Genomic DNA, 23,720 nt, shown 5'->3' with positions numbered 1-23,720 from the left:
TCAGTGTGAGGGAGAGGACCAGCTAGTCTGCAAATGCACTGAAACTGAAAGCTGTAGAAGAAAAACTGCTAAAATATTTAAAGACCAACCGGAAAAACTAATATTTTTAGCTCAAAATGAGTAGAATGCAATCATAAAAAGTTGACCCCAAAGTTGTCCAGAGCCTTGAAGCATACAACTGTGCCTTAGTCATACTGAAGGGCCAACGATGAAATGTGTAAGCCTTTCGCTCTGCTAGTCTGGGCTCTGCAGATGAGAAGAAAAAAACTCCAATTATGTTCTGGGGAAATTGGGAGTTGTTTTTCTCAACGGCAACAGAATCAAAGGTTGAAGAAAGAACCCAGACCATATAATCTGACAACTACATTGTCTCAAAGTGATCCATTTAGCAGTTTATTCCAGTTTTATTCCATTCCATCTAGCACTTTACCTTGATTTTCAGTGACTCTGTGTCGTACGGGCTAGGAATAAAGTCAGTGTGGACTCTTGCTCGACCGCAGAATGGACCAGTATAAGGAATGTCGTCATCAAGTCTAAAGCTATCCCTGTTACTGGTTCCATCAGAACAGCTGGTGACACCACCTAGAAGGAAGGTTTGCAGTAATTTATATGTTTTGTTGCAAAGTAAAATATTTTTATTCCAGAATTGTGTTTCCACATTTGATATAAAGCTGGATTTACATGAGCACTGGAAGCTGCTTTAGTTTACTTAAAATTTCTTTTCATGAGGGAATACTTCCCCAATGTTGACTTAAATGTATCCATTTTCTGGTTCCCTTGTCTTCTCTTTCTGTCTTTGCTATCCATTTTGACTTTAGTAAGCAGAAAAAACGAGAAGAGATCTCTCTGACACTAGCATGCTTCGAGCTCATGCATGGAGGCCCTATAGAGGCACATAGGAAGCTGTAGATACGCCCAATAAACTGTAGATACTTCATGTGTCACTGTATGGCACTCATCACAGAGAGGTATTATGGAACTTTAAAGGGTTATTCCAGGATTGGGTACCCTTTCAAGTAAGCTCCCTAGCATCTTTGAGCTAAGGAAAGGATAATACTCACAATCCTGTCCTGCACCCTGGCTCTATTTGGTGATTTTCCTGTCCCTATCCTCCTTACTTACAGCTGGGGTATGGATGGGGTGATGTGTGCACCTACAGTCAAAGACTGGCCTCAGAGATGACATGCCACTTGGGCAGGGGTGTGCTAAGTTAAAACATTCGGGGCCTGGGCCCCTGATGTTTTGTCCCAGACCCCGAATGTACTGTCTGCCTGCTAGATACAAGTGTATTGCCATCCTCAGGACGGCAACACAATTGAATCTAATGCCGTGCAAGAGCTGAAGGACCTGTGATGACATCACAGGTCATGTGGTCAGTGCTAAATGCAGTATCTGAAAAGGACCTGAGATGATGTCACCGTCATGTGACCAGTGCAGGAGAGGACGGCTCAGCAGTGAAGAGAAGACCTGGGAAGAAGCTGTGGTGATGTCTGCTACATGAGGAGAGGTAAGTGAAGGGGGAGGCAGAGCAATGGTGGGAGTTGTGGTTATTTAACTGGGACTGTATGTTAGGGCTGAAGGGAGGAAAGTTATTTAGATGGGACAGTGGGGTGGATTGATGTTATTTACATGGGACTGAATGTTAAGGGTAATGTGATTTACATGGGACTGCATGTTGGAGGTGGCTGGGGAGGGGGTGATTTTATTTACATGGGACTGTATGTTGAAAGTGACTAGGGGAGGATGTGATCTTATTTACAGGGGACTGAATATTGCGGGGGTGATGCTATTTACATGGGACTGTATGTTAAAGGCGGCTGAGGAGGGGGTAATGTTATTTACGTGGGACTGTATATTGAGGGGGCAGGAGAGATGGTGTGATGTTATTTACATGGGACTGTATTGTAGAGGGGACTGTAGATAGAAAGGGATGTTATTTACATGGGACTGTATATTTCAGGGGGCTGGAGAGATGGTGTGATGGTATTTACATCGCACTCTATGGCGGAGAAGGGAAATTACATGGGACTGTATGGTGGAGGGGCTGAGGAATTATAATTTTTGAGGACAGTAAACGGAGAAATATAACCACAGGGGGCACTGCAGGCGGCATTATAAATTCTGGGAGGGCTTCAGGGCAAGCATTATAACAGTAGAGGGCGATATAAATACTGGTGCACTTTAGGGAGAGCATTAGAACAGTAGGGGGTGATATAAATACTGGGGACACTGTGAGGGCCTTTTAAATCCAGGAGACAATAGGCATTCTTATTACTACTGGGGGCTCTATAGGAGGGACTTATAGATCTGCATTATTTCTACTAAGAGCACTATTATTACTACTGAGGGGTCAGTAGAGAGCTTTATTACCACTGGGGGGACAATAGGGGGGCCTTATTTCTACTAGGGGCTCTGTAAGGGCAGTATTAATACTGGAGGGCTCTTCAACTAATGGGGCACTCTTGGGGAGCATTATCACTGTAGGGGGTAGTAATACTAATGAGGGCATTCTAGAAGGGAATTACTATTGGTGGGACTATAAAAAGCACTATTACTATGGGGGGCACTGATTTTTCTTCAGGATAGTATTTGGGGGTACAGAAAAATGAGGAAGCTAAGATGTCTGTGTGTCAAACTCTACAGAGACGAGGCGCGTCTGAGAGAAGTTTCCAGACGGAATGGAAAAGATGATGACAGAGAAGATCTACATCAGAGGAGACGTCACCTGGGAGGAACTGGATGTGAGGTACGTGCTGCTGTATAGCTGTATAGCTATAGCGGGCTTAGGGGTCGGTTGGTCAACTTAGAGAATTGGGCCATATGCATTGGGGCATGGGCCCCGGATCTTTTGAGACCTTAGCAACGCCCCTGCACTTGGGGACACGTCACTGCTGAGGCCAGGCTTTGGCTGCAGTGGGCCACATGACCCTGTCCATACCACAATTCAAATAAAAAAATCAGAGGGCCAGAAGATCTCCGAAGTGAGCCAGTGAGTAGGGCTAGACCAGCAGGGAAAAGATGACTATAATTATTTTCTTAGGTCAAACATGCTTACTTTAACCGCTACAGGACCGCCGTACGCAGGATTGCGTCCTGGCGGCGGCCCTGCTCTTCTGGGTGGACGCATATACGCGTCCTCCCGCGATAGCCGAGATTTCCTGTGAACGCGCGCACACAGGAACGGAAGGTAAGCGAGTGGATCTCCAGCCTGCCAGCGGCGATCGTTCGCTGGCAGGCTGGAGATGTGATTTTTTTAACCCCTAACAGGTATATTAGACGCTGTTTTGATAACAGCGTCTAATATACCTGCTACCTGGTCCTCAGTAAAGTAGCACCAAACACCACTACACTACACTACACCCCCCCTGTCACTTATTAACCCTTTATGAACCACTGATCACCCCTGATCACCCCATACAGACTCCCTGATCACCCCCCTGTCATTGATCACCCCCCTGTAAGGCTCCATTCAGACGTCCGTATGATTTTTACGGATCCACGGATACATGGATCGGATCCGCAAAACACATACGGACGTCTGAATGGAGCCTTACAGGGGGGTGATCAATGACAGGGGGGTGATCACCTCATATACACTCCCTGATCACCCCCTGTCATTGATCACCCTCCTGTAAGGCTCCATTCAGACGTCCGTATGTGTTTTGCGGATCCGATCCATGTATCCATGGATCCGTAAAAATCATACGGACGTCTGAATGGAGCCTTACAGGGGGGTGATCAATGACAGGGGGTGATCAGGGAGTGTATATGAGGTGATCACCCCCCTGTCATTGATCACCCCCCTGTAAGGCTCCATTCAGACGTCCGTATGTGTTTTGCGGATCTTATCCATGTATCCGTGGATCCGTAAAAATCATACGGACGTCTGAATGGAGCCTTACAGGGGGGTGATCAATGACAGGGGGGTCATCAGGAAGTCTATATGGGTGATCACCCCCTTGTCATTGATCACCCACCTGTAAGGCTCCATTCAGACGTCCGTATGTGTTTTGCGGATCCGATCCATGTATCCGTGGATCTGTAAAAATCATACGGACGTCTGAATGGAGCCTTACAGGGGGGTTATCAATGACAGGGGGGTGATCAAGGAGTCTATATGGGTGGTCACCCCCCTGTCATTGATCACCCCCCTGTCATTGATCACCCCCTGTAAGGCTCCATTCAGACTTTTTTTTGGCCCAAGTTAGCGGAAATATATATTTTTTTGTTTGTTTGTTTTTTCTTACAAAGTCTCATATTCCACTAACTTGTGTAAAAAAAAAAAATCTCACATGAACTCACCATACCCCTCACGGAATCCAAATGCGTAAAATTTTTTAGACATTTATATTCCAGACTTCTTCTCACGCTTTAGGGCCCCTAAAATGCCAGGGCAGTATAAATACCCCACATGTGACCCCATTTCGGAAAGAAGACACCCCAAGGTATTCCGTGAGGGGCATATTGAGTCCATGAAAGATTGAAATTTTTGTCCCAAGTTAGCGGAAAGTGAGACTTTGTGAGAAAAAACTAAAACAAAATCAATTTCCGCTAACTTATGCAAAAAAAAAAATTTCTAGGAACTCGCCATGCCCCTCATTGAATACCTTGGGGTGTCTTCTTTCCAAAGTGGGGTCACATGTGGGGTATTTATACTGCCCAGGCTTTTTAGGGGCCCTAAAGCGTAAGAAGAAGTCTGGGATCCAAATGTCTAAAAATGCCCTCCTAAAAGGAATTTGGGCCGCTTTGCGCATCTAGTCTGCAAAAAAGTGTCACACATGTGGTATCGCTGTACTCAGGAGAAGTTGGGGAATGTGTTTTGGAGTGTCATTTTACATATACCCATGCTGGGTGAGATAAATATCTTGGTCAAATGCCAACTTTGTATAAAAAAATGTGAAAAGTTGTCTTTTGCCGAGATATTTCTCTCACCCAGCATGGGTATATGTAAAATGACACCCCAAAACACATTCCCCAACTTCTCCTGAGTACGGCGATACCAGATGTGTCACACTTTTTTGCAGCCTAGGTGGGCAAAGGGGCACACATTCCAAAGTGCACCTTTCGGATTTCACCGGTCATTTTTTACAGATTTTGATTGCAAACTTCTTCTCACACATCTGGGCCCCTAGAATGCCAGGGCAGTATAACTACCCCACAAGTGACCCCATTTTGGAAAGAAGACACCCCAAGGTATTTTGTGATGGGCATAGTGAGTTCATGGAAGTTTTTATTTTTTGTCACAAGTTAGTGGAATATGAGACTTTGTAAGAAAAAAAATATATAAAATCATCATTTTCCGCTAACTTGTGACAAAAAATAAAAAATTCTAGGAACTCGCCATGCCCCTCACGGAATACTTTGGGGTGTCTTCTTTCCAAAATGGGGTCACTTGTGGCGTAGTTATACTGCCCTGGAATTCTAGGGGCCCAAATGTGTGGTAAGTAGTTTGCAATCAAAATGTGTAAGAAATGGCCTGCGAAATCCGAAAGGTGCTCTCTGGAATGTGTGCCCCTTTGCCCACCTAGGCTGCAAAAAAGTGTCACACATCTGGTATCGCCGTACTCAGGAGAAGTTGGGAAATGTGTTTTGGGGTGTCATTTTACATATACCCATGCTGGGTGAGAGAAATATCTTGGCAAAAGACAACTTTTCCCATTTCTTTATACAAAGTTGGCATTTGACCAATATATTTATCTCACCCAGCATGGGTATATGTAAAATGACACCCCAAAACACATTCCCTAACTTCTCCTGAGTACGGCGATACCAGATGTGTGACACTTTTTTGCAGCCTAGGTGGGCAAAGGGGCACACATTCCAAAGTGCACCTTTCGGATTTCACCGGTCATTTTTTACAGATTTTGATTGCAAACTTCTTCTCACACATCTGGGCCCCTAGAATGCCAGGGCAGTATAACTACCCCACAAGTGACCCCATTTTGGAAAGAAGACACCCCGAGGTATTTTGTGATGGGCATAGTGAGTTCATGGAAGTTTTTATTTTTTGTCACAAGTTAGTGGAATATGAGACTTTGTAAGAAAAAAAATTAAAAAAAATCATCATTTTCTGCTAACTTGTGACAAAAAATAAAAAGTTCTATGAACTCACTATGCCCATCAGCGAATACCTTAGGGTGTCTACTTTCTGAAATGGGGTCATTTTTGGGGTGTTTGTACTGTCTGGGCATTGTAGAACCTCAGGAAACATGACAGGTGCTCAGAAAGTCAGAGCTGCTTCAAAAAGCGGAAATTCACATTTTTGTACCATAGTTTGTAAATGCTATAACTTTTATCCAAACTATTTTTTTTTAACCCAAACATTTTTTTTTATCAGACATGTAGAACAATAAATAATTTAGCGAAAAATTTATATATGGATGTCGTTTTTTTTGCTAAATTTTACAACTAAAAGTGAAAAATGTCTTTTGTTTTGCAAAAATATCGTTAAATTTTGATTAATAACAAAAAAAGTAAAAATGTCAGCAGCAATGAAATACCACCCAATGAAAGCTCTATTAATGAGAAGAAAAGGAGGCAAAATTCATTTGGGTGGTAAGTTGCATGACCGAGCAATAATCGGTGAAAGTAGTGTAGTGCAGAAGTGTAAAAAGTGGCCTGGTCATTAAGGGGGTTTCAGCTAGCGGGGTTGAAGTGGTTAAAGGAGACCCAATCCTGGAAAAACCCTTTAAGGGTATATTCCCATGGGGCTGATACACTGCCAATTTCCTACCATGTAATTGCAGGTGAAAGTCTAAAGTGTTTAAGCAGCAGCAAAGCTGATGAGATTTCATGGAATTTCATCCACACAATGCAGAAAAAGAAAATCAGAGCGGAAATTGGCCTGTGGTACAGATGTAAAATCCACTGCATTTAAACTGTGGATTTCCAATGTCAATTTACCCTTTTTGCTGTGCATCAGATGAAGCAAATCTGCTGCAAAATCCATGAGAAATCTGCTCATGCAGATTGTACCGTGGGTTCATAGTTGACTTGCTCTGTCGAAGTCAACTATATGTATTAAGCCTAACAGTTCTAAACTCTGTATACCGCTATATAAAGCTCAGAGACTGTATGTACCATATCAGGCATGTCCATAGCATCCTGTTATTACTATTTTAGAATGATGTCTGCATACCTACCAACCCCTCTTTTTGGGATAATCAACACCATACTTGACCCAAACCCCCCTATGCCCTTTCTCTCCTGAAATGTTTCTTTTTTTTTAAAGTGATCAATAGCGTTCCATCATGGCTGTAAACGCCAGGGTAGCTGGAGGTGAGGGGCATCGGAAGGACTGTAGAGGCAATGGATACTGGAAATATGCTCCTATCCCCACTGATCATGAGAAGAGGGGACTGTTACTCACACGCCCCCCACCCCCAAATGAAGCGGCAGGTTGAACAATGTGCACTACTGCTCCATTCTTCTCTATGACTGCTGGATAATGTACAGAGCTCGGGTATTTCAAGCAGTGTCTGAACGGGTTATAGCTCAATATGGGCCTCACTATATTATCTCATACTTTATCGCTCATGTTTTTATCTTAAGCTGACATTTCTGGTAATGTGGTAAGTGAAGAATAAATGAAAGAGTTGAGCACTGGCATAACAACCTTCCATGTTCCTCTTGAACTGTATGAGTTAATGAGAAGTTATAGACAATTTTAATAAGGGTAAGGCCACATGGTTAGGTTTTCTGCATGCAGTTTTGGAAGCCAAAATCAGGAATGAATAAAAAAAAAAAAGAGTAGAAGTCGTATATGTCCTTTATACTTTCTTTCCTTTTTTGATCCACCCCTGATTTTGACTTCCAAAACTGCATGCAGAAACCTGACCATGTGACCATACCCTTAGATATATTCACATACAGTGCCCAGTACTAGTTGTAAGTACAGACCCAAGAAATACACTTCCAAATTAAAAGGGTTTCGGCAGTGGCGTACATAGAGAAGTAAGGCCCCCATACAGGACTGAAGGGTTTCCGCCTAAACTCTTTTCAATGACCCTGCTTCATTTGCTAAAAGGTGTTCCTTTTTGCCTCATTCACACATCAGTGTTCGGTCAGTGATTTCCATCAGTGATTCTGAGCCAAAACCAGGTGTGGAGTCTCCACAGACATAAGGTATAAGGGAAAGATCTGCACCTGTTCTGTGTTTACAGCTGCACCTGGTTTTGGCTCAAAGCCACTGATGGAAATCTGTCACACCGGTGACATGTTTTAGAAGGTCTGAAAGATTATCTGCACATTAGTGATCTGACAGCCTCTTTTAGTTTTGGTTTCACTTTGTCTGTGTGTTCCTTGTATGTCCACTCCTCCTGTTCAGGTGTGGATCATGTGACCTTTACATCCCCCTATTAAGTCTGACTTTACCCATCACTCCTGGCTCTGGATAGCTTCATTTGGTTTTTGGAGGAGCTGGAGTGTGGTTCTAGTTGAAGTCCTGTTCATCCATCATCCATCAGCCTCAGAAGTTAAGTATTCCGCTTGTTGTATTTTGTATTCCCCCCCCCACCCTTGTTGTTTACTAGGCCTTCACCAGAGAAGGAGCGGGTAGTCTCTGCCCTGTCATTATCATTAGGGCATCCGAGGTCCTTGCCGATGTCTACCCTTCCCCATTGTTGTTATGTGTGGTGATGCACTTATGGGTTGATGTTTGTCTTGTTGTTTGTTCCATGTGTGGTTTGTCTATGGTGTGGTTGATCCCGCATGGTTGCTAGACATGTCCTGTTTGTTGTACCTCCGGAAGGGGGTCCCTGGGGTTCCCCGGAGGGGGAACTACAAGATAGCAAGCTGTGGCTTCCGGTAAGTGATCTGGTCGTTCTGTTGTCTGTGGTCATCTGGCCACAGGATACTTACCTGACATTCAGTTGTTGCTTGCTGTCTCCTCCTTGTTACTAGGCCTGTGGGAGACTCCAATTTATCTGTGTCGTGGATGAATCAGCCGTCTCATATTCCTGACTTCCATATTGCAGGGACTGATAGGGTCAGTAGGGCCAAGGTTCGAGAGTATGAGCCCCCCTACCATCAAGGGCGGCTCATACAGTCAGGGATAGGATGAGGATGGCGATAGGAGGTGTCCTTCTCCCTTATCCTCGCAGCCCGGCATAGTGGCTTTCATTAATTTCAGACTTTGGATGGTGGGGAGTTTCCCCCACCTCCCACCGTGACAAAATCACTGACTGAACACAGATGTGTCAATGAGGCACTAGAGGGTAGAGTCCTTACCAAGTTTTCACCTCCAGTAGAAGACGAGATAATCCCAACTAAGACTGGGCCCCCTCTTGCTCTGGGCCCCATAGCAGTCGCACGGTCTGCCACTATGGTAGTTACGCCCCTGGGTTTCGGAGATTTTTGAACTGAACGTTGGGGGTCTAACACCTGGGACCCCGCCGATCAACTTTTTGAGAAAGCACAGGAGCTTGCAGTAGCGCCATAGCCTTATCTGTGCTCACAACAATGTAAATTTGATAGCGGCTGCGCTTGGTATCGCAGCTCAGCCCCATTTTTTTTTTTAGGGCTGAGCTGCACCTAGACCATGTGAACATTACATGGCCTCGGCAAAGCTACAAGAAGACCAGAACACTACTGTGAGTGCCGGTGCCTTCTCAAACAGCCGATTGGAGGGGGTTGGATGGGGATTGGATGCTGATTACCTATCCAAAGGGTAGGTCATCAGTTCAAAATTCTCTGAAAATCCCTTAAATCAAAACCTAGTTTATTCCTTTATGTTCCATCCATTCCATCCATTTGGCCATAGTCTAGTTTCACTAGGATTGGCATAAAAAATATTTGTAACCTTATTGACAGTGATTTTATGGCCACTTACTGGATGAACTCTGGCCACTGTTGAGGCTGTAAAGACTTTCCACAGATTCGCTGGCTTTGAGAGGAGCGACTTTTTCTGTAGCCATTCCTCCTGTGGGGTCACTGTATCGGTAAGAGAAAGTGCCCTCAACATCTTCACTCTAAATGAGAAAATAAAGTGATTGGTAATAAAGTCACGTATTATTTTTAGAGCGATCACTAAGCGTGATGAAATCTACAAACCTAACCAGGTGCTGAGGGTTTGGATTGGTATGAAAACATATGGTAGAGAACACAGTAAGGAGGCATGGACATTGCTTGCTTCCATTGAAGAAGTCAAAAAAGAAGAGTGATAATCTTAGTTTAAAGGGGTTTTCCAGGAGGTCTTCAATTTGTGATTGGTGGTGTGACCCCCTAAGACCCCTCAACTAATCACCTGAACTTGAGGACTTTTGCAAGCGAAGTCGGCCATAAAGTGTTATTTTAGATTGTGCATCTATACATGTGGCTGTGGCTGGTATCTGCAAAATCATACTGATCACACATAAATTACATATCATAAGAATAGGACATCAATGTATGCTCTTGGAAAACGCCTTTGCGGATAGAAGATTAAAGGGGTTGTCAACTTGTCTCAGTTCAGCAAATGGCATTTATCATGTAGAGAAAGTTACTACAAGGCACTTTCTAATGTATTGTGATTGTCCGTATTGCCTACTTTGCTGGCCGGATTCATTTTTCCATCACAGTATACACTGCTTGTAATCACGGGTTACAACTAGGCTTGAACGAATCGATCTTCCGATCATAGATCTGAAGTCGTTTCGTTCAGAAATTCTGTATCTGCTTATTTAAAGACATTTTAAAATAGGAATCCGAACTCGGGTTTGGTACTGGCTGGTACCTCGGTTTTGAGATGTTTTTAAGTGCAGACAGAAATACCGAAGTTATTTATTTTGCCCCCAAGGAGCCAATACATTTTAATGCTCTACGGAAACAGCATTTCAAATGAAGTTTTTGAACGTGTCGATTTCGGATCTATGATCCGAAACTCAATTCACTCAAGCCTAGTTACAACCACCTCATGAAATGGCTGGGACAGGAGCTGCTGCGCATGTGTGCCTATGTGCACTCCCACAGTCCTGGCCACCAGAGAGGCTGACACCTTTCCCTATAGCAGGGACCAGCAACCATCGGCACTCCAGCTGTTCTGAAACTACAGTTCCCAGCATGCTCCATTTATTTCTCTGAGTGTTCTTAGAAGAACAGAGCAAGTATGCATGCTGGGAGTTGTAGTTACACAACAGCTGGAGTGCCGGAGGCTGCCTACCCCTGCCCTATAGTGTGCAAGCACGACCACTGCTGCTGGATTGCAGGGTGGTCGTAACCACTGGAAGCGAGCACTGTATAATGTGTAAAATGAATCAAGCCAGCCAAGGAGGCAATATGGACAATCACAATACATTAGTAAGTGCCTTGTATTAACTTTGTCTACATGACAAATGCCATTTACTGAAATAAGATAACCCCTTTAACGGTTATTTATTTATGCCCCTGTGTCAACACTACATCCAGAAACGCTGGTGTAGAGCACTGATACAGCACTTACTGTATGTACAGAGCTATTTATTCCAACTCTCATACAGTTCTTTCAGATTAGTTCTCATCAGTGTAAAATATGGAAATCATGTGGAGTAGGACATATATGGGGTTTTCTTCTACGTCTTCCTTTGTAACCAATATTTCATGGTTTTTAATGCATCTAAAATAATAAATGTCTTCAACATCTATGAAGCTCCATGCATATCTAGACTGTAGCATCGAACTACAAACTTTGTGCAATCTAATCCTACAGTCATACTCCCATATGCTCCTTACTGCAGTCTAACCTGCTGAATGTTACTTAGTTGGGGACAGATTAATGGAACTATGACTGCAGGATCAGACTACACAGGGTTTGTTTGTAGTCTGTTACCATGGAGACACATAGGTATGTATAGGAGCGTTAGATGCAGAACATTTTTTTATGAATATTATTTGCAAAGTTGCTTCATTTTTCATATTATATGCATTGGAACAATTATAAAAAATGTGGTTCTGAAGCTTCACATAGAAGGGGGGTAGGAGGAACCAAAAAGCCTTTCATTTTTAATAGAAGCACTTTAAGGGGTATTCCAATGAGTAACATAAGTGATCCAGCCACACAGTAGTCTCCATAAAGTCTAAATGATGTAAACTGATGTATAAAAGCATTCTTCATTTTCCATCACTCTCTATAGCAGGGATGGCCAACCTGCGGCTCTCCAGCTGTTGTAAAACTACAATTCTCACCATGCCCTGCTGTAGGTTGATAGCTGTAGGCTGTCCGGGCATGCTGGGAGTTGTCGTTTTGCAACAGCTGGAGGGCCGCAGGTTGGCCATCCCTGCTCTATAGCCTTTATTAAAGAACTCCTCTTTTGCATCAAGTAATGAGTTGTGCAGGATGCCCATCTCTCATGCCTTGAAAGCAATAACAGATTATAATATGGGCGTTTTGGACAGCCTCCTGGGGGCAAAGGCTCCCAGGGGTCCATGTCAGCCCAAAATGCCCACCTTCTTAAAAGACTACATAGTAAATTTTCTTCATAAGAAGACGGTGTTCCTAACAGGAGGGAGAGAAGGAGGGGGAAGGAAACGAGGAAGGCTGTGCTGACGTCTTGCACGTGTTAATGCAGCACAAAACATTGGTTCTGCTGTCTATAGATATGGTGGACAATGGGCTGGGGGTCCAAGTTGTGTGAACAGCCCAGGGCCCATGGTACACTTAATCTACCCCTGGCTGAGAGTCCAATTAGTGGAAACCTGTCCAGGTAGACATTAAAGACGTATCCAATGGACATACTGTACTGTATTTTATATACCATGTAACTTGTCAGAATATGGTAAACCCCTATATATACAGGGGTAAACCATCTCTAAATAGAGCAGTACGGCCAACAATATAGAAATAGCCTACAAATTATATTTGGATTGGCCCAAAATTTGGAATAATGACTCTGTACTGCAAGAAAGAGCTCAAATGTCAAGTCATTCATTATTGTAGTGATACTATTCAGAGTATATTTAGCTCTGGGCTGTGGTTGTTACTTTTTCTGCTGTCATGGATCATAACTGAACTGAAATGGGAAGATATACACTGAAATGAAGAAATGGAGCCTTGTTCACAGATGACCCTAAATTTGTATATATATATGGGTCTATGAAGCACATGGTGTTTGCAACATCACAGATTAGATCTTTCAGTGAGAGTTTGATAAAAGGTCATAATACTGTAGTAATATTTTTCATACCTCAGAGAGTGTTTTGATATACTTCTTCCCCATCTTTTTCCGCATGGTCAGTGATATGGCTTTCATTTTCTTCGTTATGCCACCAGCATTGTTTGATGACTTATCGCCCTCTGAGACTCCTCCTTCACCAGTTTCAAACGCACTTCCCATATCCCCCGCCTGTTTATATGAAGAATACACATGGTTTGTAACCAGTATACATCTTGCCTGTTTATCTAAACCAATGTAAAATCTCTCTGATATGTATGCACAATTAAAGTGATGCTTCACCTTGATATCACGTTGACTATGTAGTGAGCAGATGTATAATGTCATCACCTTTGTAATACAGTATATCTACGTTGCCTTGGTTTTTATGTTTCAGTTGGCAGGAAAAGTCAATTTCTATATTTATACCTGGAAACTGTCAACATGATGCTATTGGCAGATCTGTGATATCTGTTAATAATATGTAAACATATTTACCAATGTGTCTGCACCTAGAGTGTGTCTAAAATATGGTGAAAATTGGAGCAATTTTGTGTCTAAAATATGGTGAAAATTGGGTCAATTTTTGTCTAAAATATGGTGAAAATTGGGGCCATTTTGTGTCTAAAATGTGGTAAAAATTAGGGCAATTTTGTGTCTAAAATGTGGTGAAATTTGGGACAATTGTGTCTAAAATGTGGTGAAAATTGGGGCAATTTTGGCACAATTTCGCTCTACACATTTTTCTGATTTGCTCAAAAAGTTGTGGAGCTTCATAAGAAAGGGGTTTGCCTAAGATGCACCATTTTGTTCCAAAATTGCACCACAATTTGGACATTCAAATTCTGTCTCAGGCCTCATGCACTTGACTGTATCTCGAGTCTGCCCCCATTCCCCATCCATTGCACGCGGAGCCATTTATTTATATTCAAAAAATGCAGACAGCGTATTTCTCAGCCCTAGTTACAGGAGAAATCAACAATAACTATAAAAATGCCCCTCAAGGTTCTTAAACAACCTTATGGGGTACATAAAGTGTAAAATAAAAAGGTAAAAACAAAATCTATTTCACTAGTACTCTACTTGGTCACCTACCTTACAGCCCATGCAGTACCCGGCTACCCCCCTACCTGTTTAGGGGTTGTCCCTCTCTAGGTGACATACTACACCTCTGGTGGGCGTGCCCACAAGTGAAAAGGCTTTGGATGTGAGTTCACAGCCTCATTTACTCTGTGAAGATTACAATATTAAGAAAGACTCTTTGGAAGCATTACTTAAAAAAACAGATCCCAAGAATTGCCTCTACTTACAGCGATTGATAAGCTTTTTATTCCTTCCTTGGAAAAAACCCAGTGGCGTACTAATAGGGGGGGAAGGGGGGCAGTCCGCCTCGGGTGCTGGCTCTCAGGGGGGTGCCAGAAGCAATGAGCGCTTCCAATACAGATGGATGCGCTCATTGCTGGGAGTTGCGGTCCTGTCAATTACCGCTCTGCTCCCCGCGCTCCTCCCCTCCTTCAGGCCAGCGGCGCACAGAATGGTAAAGCAGGCACAGATCGCGCTGCGTGGACGGAGTCTGTAGCCCGGAAATCTGCATAAGCTCCGCCCCCACATAGCGCTGCAGAGCGATCTGTGCCTGCAGGGAAGAGAGGACTGTGAGCTTCAGGAGCGGGACAAGGTGAGTAGTTACTGTGTTTTTTTTTTATACAGAGGGGGCACAGAGGGTTTTATTACTATGGAGGGGGCACAGAGGACTGTATTACTATGGAGGGGGCACAGAGGGCATTACTACTATGAAGGGGGCACAGAGGGCACTACTAATGTGAAGGGGGCACAATGAGCATTTCTACTATGGAGGGGGCACAGAGCCAGAGGGCATTACTACGATGAAGGGGGTACAGAGGGCATTATTACTATGAAGGGGCCACAGTGGGCATTATTACTGTGAAGGGGGCACAATGGGTATTCCTTCTATGGAGGGGGCACAGAGGGCATTACTAGCACAGTGGGCATTACTACTATTAAGTGCGCACAATGGGCATTATTACTGTGAAGGGGTCACAATGGGAATTATTACTATGAATGCGGCACAGTGGGCATTATTACTATAAAGGGGGCAAAATGGGGATTATTACTATGAAGGGGACACAATCAGGATAATTACTATGAAGGGGGCACAATGGGGATTATTACTGTGAAGGGGCAGAATGAGGATTATTACTATGAATGTGGCACAGTGGGCATTATTACTATAAAGGGGGCACAATGGGGATTATTACTTTGAAGGGGACACAATGGGGATTATTACTGTGAAGGGGGCAGAATAGGGATTATTACTATGAAGGGGGCACAATGGGTATTATTACTGTGAAGGGGGCAGAATGGGGATTATTACTATAAAGGGGGCACAATGGGGATTATTACTGTGAAAGGGGCACAGAGAGGGCATAACTACTGTGAGGGGGCACAATGTGGGCATAACTACTGTGAGAGGGCACAATGTGGGCATTACTGTGAGGGGGCACACATCTGTACAAAACTACTGTGAAGGTTGTACAATCAGGGCAATACTACTGTGAGGGGGTACAATTTTTTTTAAAGTAATGGGGGTGGTGCTAAAGAAATGACCCGCCCCGGGTGCCACACCCTAAGCACACCACTGAAAAACTTCAACATTTTTTGGAGGTTAAGCGCAGACAGGACTTCTGTATGATTAAAGAGAAACTAGCTTCCATTACTACAGATTGTCATGACTGGTTCTTGGAGATTTGAATTCCTTGGTTGGATTATTCCCTCATGAATCACTCCCACAGATCCCAGCTCTCTATAGAAGAGCCCGCCTGTCATGACTCATGTGGATACCAGTCTGAGCTTTACTGCTTGCTGTACTTTGTATTATTCCCTATGTTTACTCCTGCAATTTCTTTAGTTGACGGCCACATATTAGTGTATCCATGCCTATATCAATCTTATTTGCTGTGTCTGCCGGCCTGTGAGAGACCCTCCCAGCCCCCATTCCTCCGTGGTTTATCATTTGTCTGTCTCCCTTGTTTGTTCCGTCTGTTATTTAAGTTTTCCTAACACTTTCCCTGTTGGAAGGCCCCATTTACAAGACGGTGTAGCGAATACTACCACTATATATTGCTGATGCTTCTGTGTAAAATCCTCTTCTATATGCGCTTGGCGTTCCAGGCTTCTCTCATTTTTTTTTTTCTTTTTGCATTCACCCTCTTTATTCTCTACAACGTTGGCTTTTACAATTTTATCAACGTTACAAAATGTTGAAAAACCTTTAATAAAAAAGTGTTTAAAGACAAACTAAAAAATGAAAAAAGAATAATAATAAAAAGGCCACCACGCGCTGCGCCGCAGCTTCGAGCCCTGACCCTAGTCACTATAACCCATACATCCCCTAAACGGTCCAAAATGACCGTTATGGAAAGAGGACATAACAAAAAATATGCATGTTGTGCTATTAACAAAAAAAAAAAAAGGGAAAAACAGACCATTAGATCCCTTTTTACATCTTCCTGGTTATAAACAAAAATTAAACAAAAAAATGCTAAAATAATGTGTCACAGTAAAAAGAGGCGCAAAAAATGATTTACATAGCTGGGGAAAAAAGTCATGGCTCCCAAAGACACATGTATTAAAAAAAAAATACATAAAATACACCTAGTCAGGAAGGGGGGTAAATGGCCCAGTCTTTAACTGGTTAATCAAAACTACTTATTGTCACAGTAAAACAATGGCTGCAAAAGTCTTCAGACCCTTTCCTGTTTGCTGGCAATGATGATCAAAGGTGGGGCGTCACCTTAATGTGTTCACCATCTACTTTTCTACCTGTTTACCTCATTAAAAAGCATTTAGCTTAGAGTTTTGTATGTGACTCTGCTGCATCTGTACATGTTTTTGCAGTCATTACTGTGTTCGGCAGACAAAAATTCTCAGGAGGAGCCTCAAGGTCAGAGGAGTGAAACAGAAGCCGAGCACAGAAGCTCCCCACTGATCTCCCCAACATCACAGCCGCACTTTCATCCTCCTTCGCTTTCATACCCTGCATAAACCCTGCTAACTAGACAGGGCCATTAAAGAGAGGAGATAATGTCGCACAGACAGATGCAGTGAGGGGCGGTATACAGACCTCGTTCAAATCTTCTGGTTTGGAAATGGAGGGTTTCTTAAACCGTTCAAAGGTCCCAAAGCTGCTGGTGCGCTGCAAGCAGAGAAGACGGGAATTATACAAACGCTAGTAATGCACAGGGAGAAGATCAAGATGTCCACGGCCTTCATCACCCTGAACTAGATTCTCTAATCAATGACCCACCATGTCAGGATCATGCACAAGGCAGAGCGGTTTACATACAGCCGGGGTCAGCAACTTCCAACACTCCGGCTGTTGTAAAGCTGCAACTCCCAGCAGGCACCCTGCTGAATGGAGCATGAGAGCCGTAGTGCTGGAGGGTGCTGATTCCCCGACACTGATCCTGTATGGCGGCACATGGATTCCTTCTGAATTCAATAGGGACATCAATGTAACATTTTTGGTGGTTTTGTAGATAATGACATTACTATTATAGCCTTTACTGGAACGTAACATGATTGCTTATGAAATCGGAGATATACAGCGGAACATTATGGCCCGTACACACACTCCTGCCATCAGGGTGGATATTACTGTCTGTGGCCTAGTCTAAAAAACTACCTACTATCCAATAGACGGTTTACAGGGCCAGCCTTTACAGTCGTGGCCAAAAGTTTTGAGAATTACATAAATATTGGAAATTGGAAAAGTTGCTGCTTAAGTTTTTATAATAGCAATTTGCATATACTCCAGAATGTTATGAAGATTGATCAGATGAATTGCATAGTCCTTCTTTGCCATGAAAATTAACTTAATCCCCAAAAAACCTTTCCACTGCATTTCATTGCTGTCATTAAAGGACCTGCTGAGATCATTTCAGTAATCGTCTTGTTAACTCAGGTGAGAATGTTGACGAGCACAAGGCTGGAGATCATTATGTCAGGCTGATTGGGTTAAAATGGCAGACTTGACCTGTTAAAAGGAGGGTGATGCTTGAAATCATTGTTCCATTGTTAACCATAGTGACCTGCAAAGAAACGCGTGCAGCCATCATTGCGTTGCATAAAAATGGCTTCACAGGCAAGGATATTGTGGCTACTAAGATTGCACCTCAATCTACAATTTATAGGATCATCAAGAACTTCAAGGAAAGAGGTTCAATTCTTGTTAAGAAGGCTTCAGGGCGTCCAAGAAAGTCCAGCAAGCGCCAGGATCGTCTCCTAAAGAGGATTCAGCTGCGGGATCGGAGTGCCACCAGTGCAGAGCTTGCTCAGGAATGGCAGCAGGCAGGTGTGAGTGCATCTGCACGCACAGTGCGGCGAAGACTTTTGGAAGATGGCCTGGTGTCAAGAAGGGCAGCAAAGAAGCCACTTCTCTCCAAAAAAACCCCCATCAGGGACAGATTAATCTTCTGCAGAAAATATGGTGAATAGACTGCTGAGAAACTGGGGCAAAGTCATATTCTCCGATGAAGCCTCTTTCCGATTGTTTGGGGCCTCAGGAAAAAGGCTTGTCCGGAGAAGAAAAGGTGAGCGCTACCATCAGTCCTGTGTCATGCCAACAGTAAAGGATCCTGAGACCATTCATGTGTGGGGTTGCTTCTCATCCAAGGAAGTGGGCTCACTCACAATTTTGCCCAAAAACACAGCCATGAATAAAGAATGGTACCAAAACACCCTCCAACAGCAACTTCTTCCAACAATCCAACAACAGTTTGGTGAAGAACAATGCATTTTCCAGCACGATGGAGCACCGTGCCATAAGGCAGAAGTGATAACTAAGTGGCTCAGGACCAAAACGTTGACATTTTGGGTCCATGGCCTGGAAACTCCCCAGATCTTAATCCCATTGAGAACTGTCAATCCTCAAGAGGCGGGTGGACAAACAAAAACCTACTAATTCTGACAAACTCCAAGAAGTGATTATGAAAGAATGGGTTGCTATCAGTCAGGAATTGGCCCAGAAGTTGATTGAGAGCATGCCCAGTCGAATTGCAGAGGTCCTGAAAAAGAAGGGCCAACACTGCAAATACTGACTCTTTGCATAAATGTCATGTAATTGTCAATAAAAGCCTTTGAAACGTATGAAGTGCGTGTAATTATATTTCACTACATCACAGAAACAACTGAAACAAAGATCTAAAAGCAGTTTAGCAGCAAACTTTGTGAAAACGAATATTTGTGTAATTCTCAAAACTTTTGTCCACAACTGTACATGATTTTACCATGTATTATTTCATATGTTCTATATTTAAAGGTGTTGTTCACCCCCACGGGCTTTTGGGCAAACCCCCAGCATGGCCGTACCTAGGGAGGGAACCATACTGATCCCCACCCCTTCGCTCCCCCGGTGCAGATCTCCGGTCTCCCGTGTCAACATTACTATGTCACTTGACCCAGTGACTTGACCCAGGATAGACATGTCATCACTGAGGCCAGTCATTAGGTGCAGCGGACATATTACCCACATCAAACCAGATGACCCGAGGAAACTAGAGATTTTCAGTGATGGCCTGAGGATAGGTCATCAATAGTAGTAGCCTGGACAACTCCTTAAATTATTTCATATCTCAACCTTGAGGAGTAGATGCTCTATTATCCTCATTTAAGACAGATTACTTTTTTAAGTCGTGAAGTCAGAAAGGGACGCTTCTAGTTAGAATATACTACGAACTGTGTACATGACTGCCCCCTGCTGCCTGGCAGCACCCGATCTCTTACAGGGGGCTGTGATCCGTACAAATAACCCCTCAGGTGCCACACCTGAGGGGTTAATTGTGCATATCATAGCCCCCTATAAGAGATCAGGGGCTGCCAGGCAGCAGGGGGAAGACCCCCCTCCCGCCCCAGTTTTAATTTCATTGGTTGCCAGTGCGACCCCCCCTCCCTCCCTCTACTGTTTTAGTTTCATTGGTGGCCAGTGTGCGCCCCCCCCCCGGCCCCCCTCCCTCTATTGTATTAATTTCATTGGTGGCCAGTGTGCTGCCCCCTCCCTCCCTCTATTGTATTAGTTTCATTGGTGGCCAGTGTGCGGCATCCACCCGGCCCCCCCCCACCCCCGATCATTGGTGGCAGCGGAGAGTTCCGATCGGAGTCCCAGTTTAATCGCTGGGACTCCGATCGGTAACCATGGCAACCAGGACGCTCCTGCAGTCCTGGTTGCCATGGTTACTTAGCAATATTAGAAGCATCACACTTACCTGCTGCGCTGTCTGTGACTGGCCGGGAGTTCCTCCTACTAGTAAGTGACAGATCATTAAGCAATGCTCCCGGCCGGTCACAGACAGCGCAGCAGGTAAGTATGATGCTTCTAATATTGCTAAGTAACCATGGCAACCAGGACTGCAGGAGCGTCCTGGTTGCCATGGTTACCGATCGGAGCCCCAGTGATTAAACTGGGACTCCGATCAGAACTCTGCGCTGCCACCAATGATCGGGGTAGGGGGGAGAGGGGAGGCTAATGAAACTAATATGAAACTAAAACAATAGAGGGAGGGAGGGGGGCCAGGGGGGGGCTGCACACTGGCCACCAATGAAATTAAAACTGGGGAGGGAGGGGAGTCTGACCCCTGCTGCCTGGCAGCCCTGATCTCTTACAGGGGACTATGATACGCACAATTAACCCCCCTCAGGTGCGGCACCTGAGGGGTTAATTGTGCTGATCACAGCTCCCTGTAAGAGATCGGGTGCTGCCAGGCAGCAGGGGGCAGTCATGTACACAGTTCTTAGTATATTCTAACTTGAAGCGTCCCCATCACCATGGGAATGCCTCTGTGTTAGAATATACTGTCGGATCTGAGTTTCACGATCTAACTCATATCCGACAGTATATTCTAACATAGAGGCGTCCCATGGTGATGGGGACGCTTCAAGTTAAAATATATCATCGGATTGGAGAAAACCCCGATCCGATGGTATAATAGGGACTCCTGACTTTACCTTGAAAGTCAATGGGGGACGGATCCGTTTGCAATTGCACCATATTGTGTCAACGTCAAACGAATCCGTCCCCATTGACTTGCATTGTAAGTCAGGACGGATCCGTTTGGGTCCGCACGGCCAGGCGGACACCAAAACGATTTTTTATTCATGTCCGTGGATCCTCCAAAAATCAAGGCCCACGGAAGAAAAAATGGACACGGATCACGGACCTACGGACCCCGTTTTTGCGGACCTTAAAAAAAATGGTCGTGTGCATGAGGCCTTAGGCCCCTTTCACATGGGCGAGTATTCCACGCGGGTGCAATGCGTGACGTGAACGCATTGCACCCGCACTGAATCTGGACCCATTCATTTCTATGGGGCTGTGCACACGAGCGGTGATTTTCACGCATCACTTATGCGTTGCATGAAAATCGCAGCATGTTTTATATTGTTCGTTGCGGTGCGATAATCCACGTAACGCAGGCCCCATAAAAGTGAATGGGCTGCGTGAAAATCGCAAGCATCCGCAAGCAAGTGCGGATGCGGTGCGATTTTCACGCACGGTTGCTAGGAGACGATCGGGATGGAGACCCGATCATTATTATTTTCCCTTATAACATGGTTATAAGGGAAAATAATAGCATTCTGAATACAGAATGCATAGTAAAAAAGCGCTGGAGGGGTTAAAAAAAAAATAATAATTTTATTCACCTTAATCCACTTGCTCGCGTAGCCGGCATCTCTCCTGTGCAGTCAAAGGACCTGTGGTGACGTCACTCCGGTCGTCACATGATCCATCACCATGGTAAAAGATCATGTGACGGACCATGTGATGACCGGAGTGACGTCACCACAGGTCCTTTGACTGCAATCAGCAAAGAAAGAGACAGTAGAGATGCCGGCTACGCGAGCAAGTGGATTAAGGTGAGTTAAATTATTATTATTATTTTTTTAACCCCTCTAGCCCTATTGTACTATGCATTCTGTATTCAAAATGCTATTATTTTCCCTTATAACCATGTTATAAGGGAAAATAATACAATCTACAGAACACCGATCCCAAGCCCGAACTTCTGTGAAGAAGTTCGGGTTTGGGTACCAAACATGCGCGATTTTTCTCATGCGCGTGCAAAACGCATTACAATGTTTTGCACTCGTGTGGAAAAATCGCGCATGTTCCCGCAACGCACCCGCAATTTTTCCCGCAACGCCCGTGTGAAACCAGCCTTAGGCCCCTTTCACACGGGCGAGAATTCCGTGCGGGTGCAATGCATTGCACCCGCATTGAATCCGGACCCATTAACTTCAATGGGGCTGTGCACATGAGCGGTGATTTTCACGCATCACTTGTGCGTTGTGTGAAAATCGCAGCATGCTATATATTGTATATTTTTCAATCAACGCAGGCCCCATAGAAGGAAATGGGGCTGCGTGAAAATCGCAAGCATCCGCAAGCAAGTACGGATGCAGAGCGATTTTCACACATGGTTGCTAGGGTTGATATGGACCCGATCATTATTATTTTTCCTTATAACATGGTTTTAAGGGAAAATAATAGAATTCTTAATACAGAACAAGTGGATGAGGTGAGTTGAATTATTATTATTTTTTTTTTAACCCCTCCAGCCCTAATTTACATAGCATCCTGTATTAAGAATGCTATTATTTTCCCTTAAAACCATGTTATAAGGGAAAATAACAAAATCTACACAACACCGAACCCAAACCTGAACTTCTGTGAAGTCCAGGTTCTGGTCTGGGTACCAAACATGCAGATTTTTCTCACATGCGTGCAAAACGCATTCAAACGCTTTGCACTTGCGCAGAAAAATTGCGCATTTTCCCGCAATGCACCTGCATCTTTTCCCGCAACGCGCGTGTGAACCCAGCCTTAAAGTTAACGTGTAGGAAAATGGTGCCAGTGTGTAGGTTAGGAGAACAGAAATTATTTAATGTCAACTTTTCTTTACCCATTCTTTACCCAACGGTGATGGCAATTCAATTTTAGATATTTCCCAGAAAAAGAAACATAAAAAACTGTGGAGGGGGTTGCCCAATCAAATTGACATTATATATGAAGGAGGCCGGGGTGACTCACTCATCTGTGCACTTCCTTTTGAGATCTTTTTGCTTTTCAGAGCTATGTGACATCAACTATAAAGTCTATGGAGTCTGGGGAGAGCAGTATGCGGACTATGTAAACCCTTTTTGAATTGAAAAAAACAACAACTTAAACATAAAATTGGCTGCAGGTAATAAAAAACTGACAGTGCACAATGACCACAATAGTCCTTCAAAAATAAACATTTAGGACACAACAATAGCAAATTATTTCAAAACACAATGCCCAAATAACTCGAGCAACCACTACCACAGTGCCCAAATAATATCACCATTGCCCAAATAGCCTGAGGGGGCAGCGGAGTTCCCCATATGTTGGAGGTCCTAGGGCATTTTATTATTTTACCTTTTCTTTAATTCAGTTCTGTCAAATATATAGAGGGGAAGTTTTACTCCGTTTGTGCCATAAAGATGGCAGCAAAAGGTTTCATTTTTTTTTTTTATTCAGCAACTTTTTGGGCATTGTTATGCAGCTCTCACCGCTGTTGAAAA

General features: G+C 44.0%; 1 protein-coding gene across 2 annotated transcripts in view; it reads right to left on the bottom strand.

The window, feature by feature from the left end:
• Window positions 1–23,720, bottom strand: part of LOC122932367 (SAM domain-containing protein SAMSN-1-like) — a 54,990-nt gene that overhangs the window by 17,923 nt on the left and 13,347 nt on the right. Inside the window, exons 2-5 of one of the 2 annotated variants that reach the window (XM_044286736.1) lie at window positions 17,245–17,316; window positions 13,137–13,295; window positions 9,830–9,968; window positions 431–582 (exon numbers count right to left, since the gene is read on the bottom strand). In XM_044286736.1, coding sequence (XP_044142671.1) covers window positions 431–582; window positions 9,830–9,968; window positions 13,137–13,295; window positions 17,245–17,316 — 522 coding nt within the window. The remainder of the gene's footprint in view (window positions 1–430; window positions 583–9,829; window positions 9,969–13,136; window positions 13,296–17,244; window positions 17,317–23,720) is intronic. The other variant, XM_044286737.1, reaches the window with a different exon arrangement.

Source organism: Bufo gargarizans, chromosome 3 (assembly GCF_014858855.1).
Source record: "Bufo gargarizans isolate SCDJY-AF-19 chromosome 3, ASM1485885v1, whole genome shotgun sequence".
Classification (NCBI taxonomy): domain Eukaryota; kingdom Metazoa; phylum Chordata; class Amphibia; order Anura; family Bufonidae; genus Bufo; species Bufo gargarizans.
Note: the sequence above shows the minus strand (reverse complement) of the source record. Positions and strands in the feature narration are given on the sequence as shown.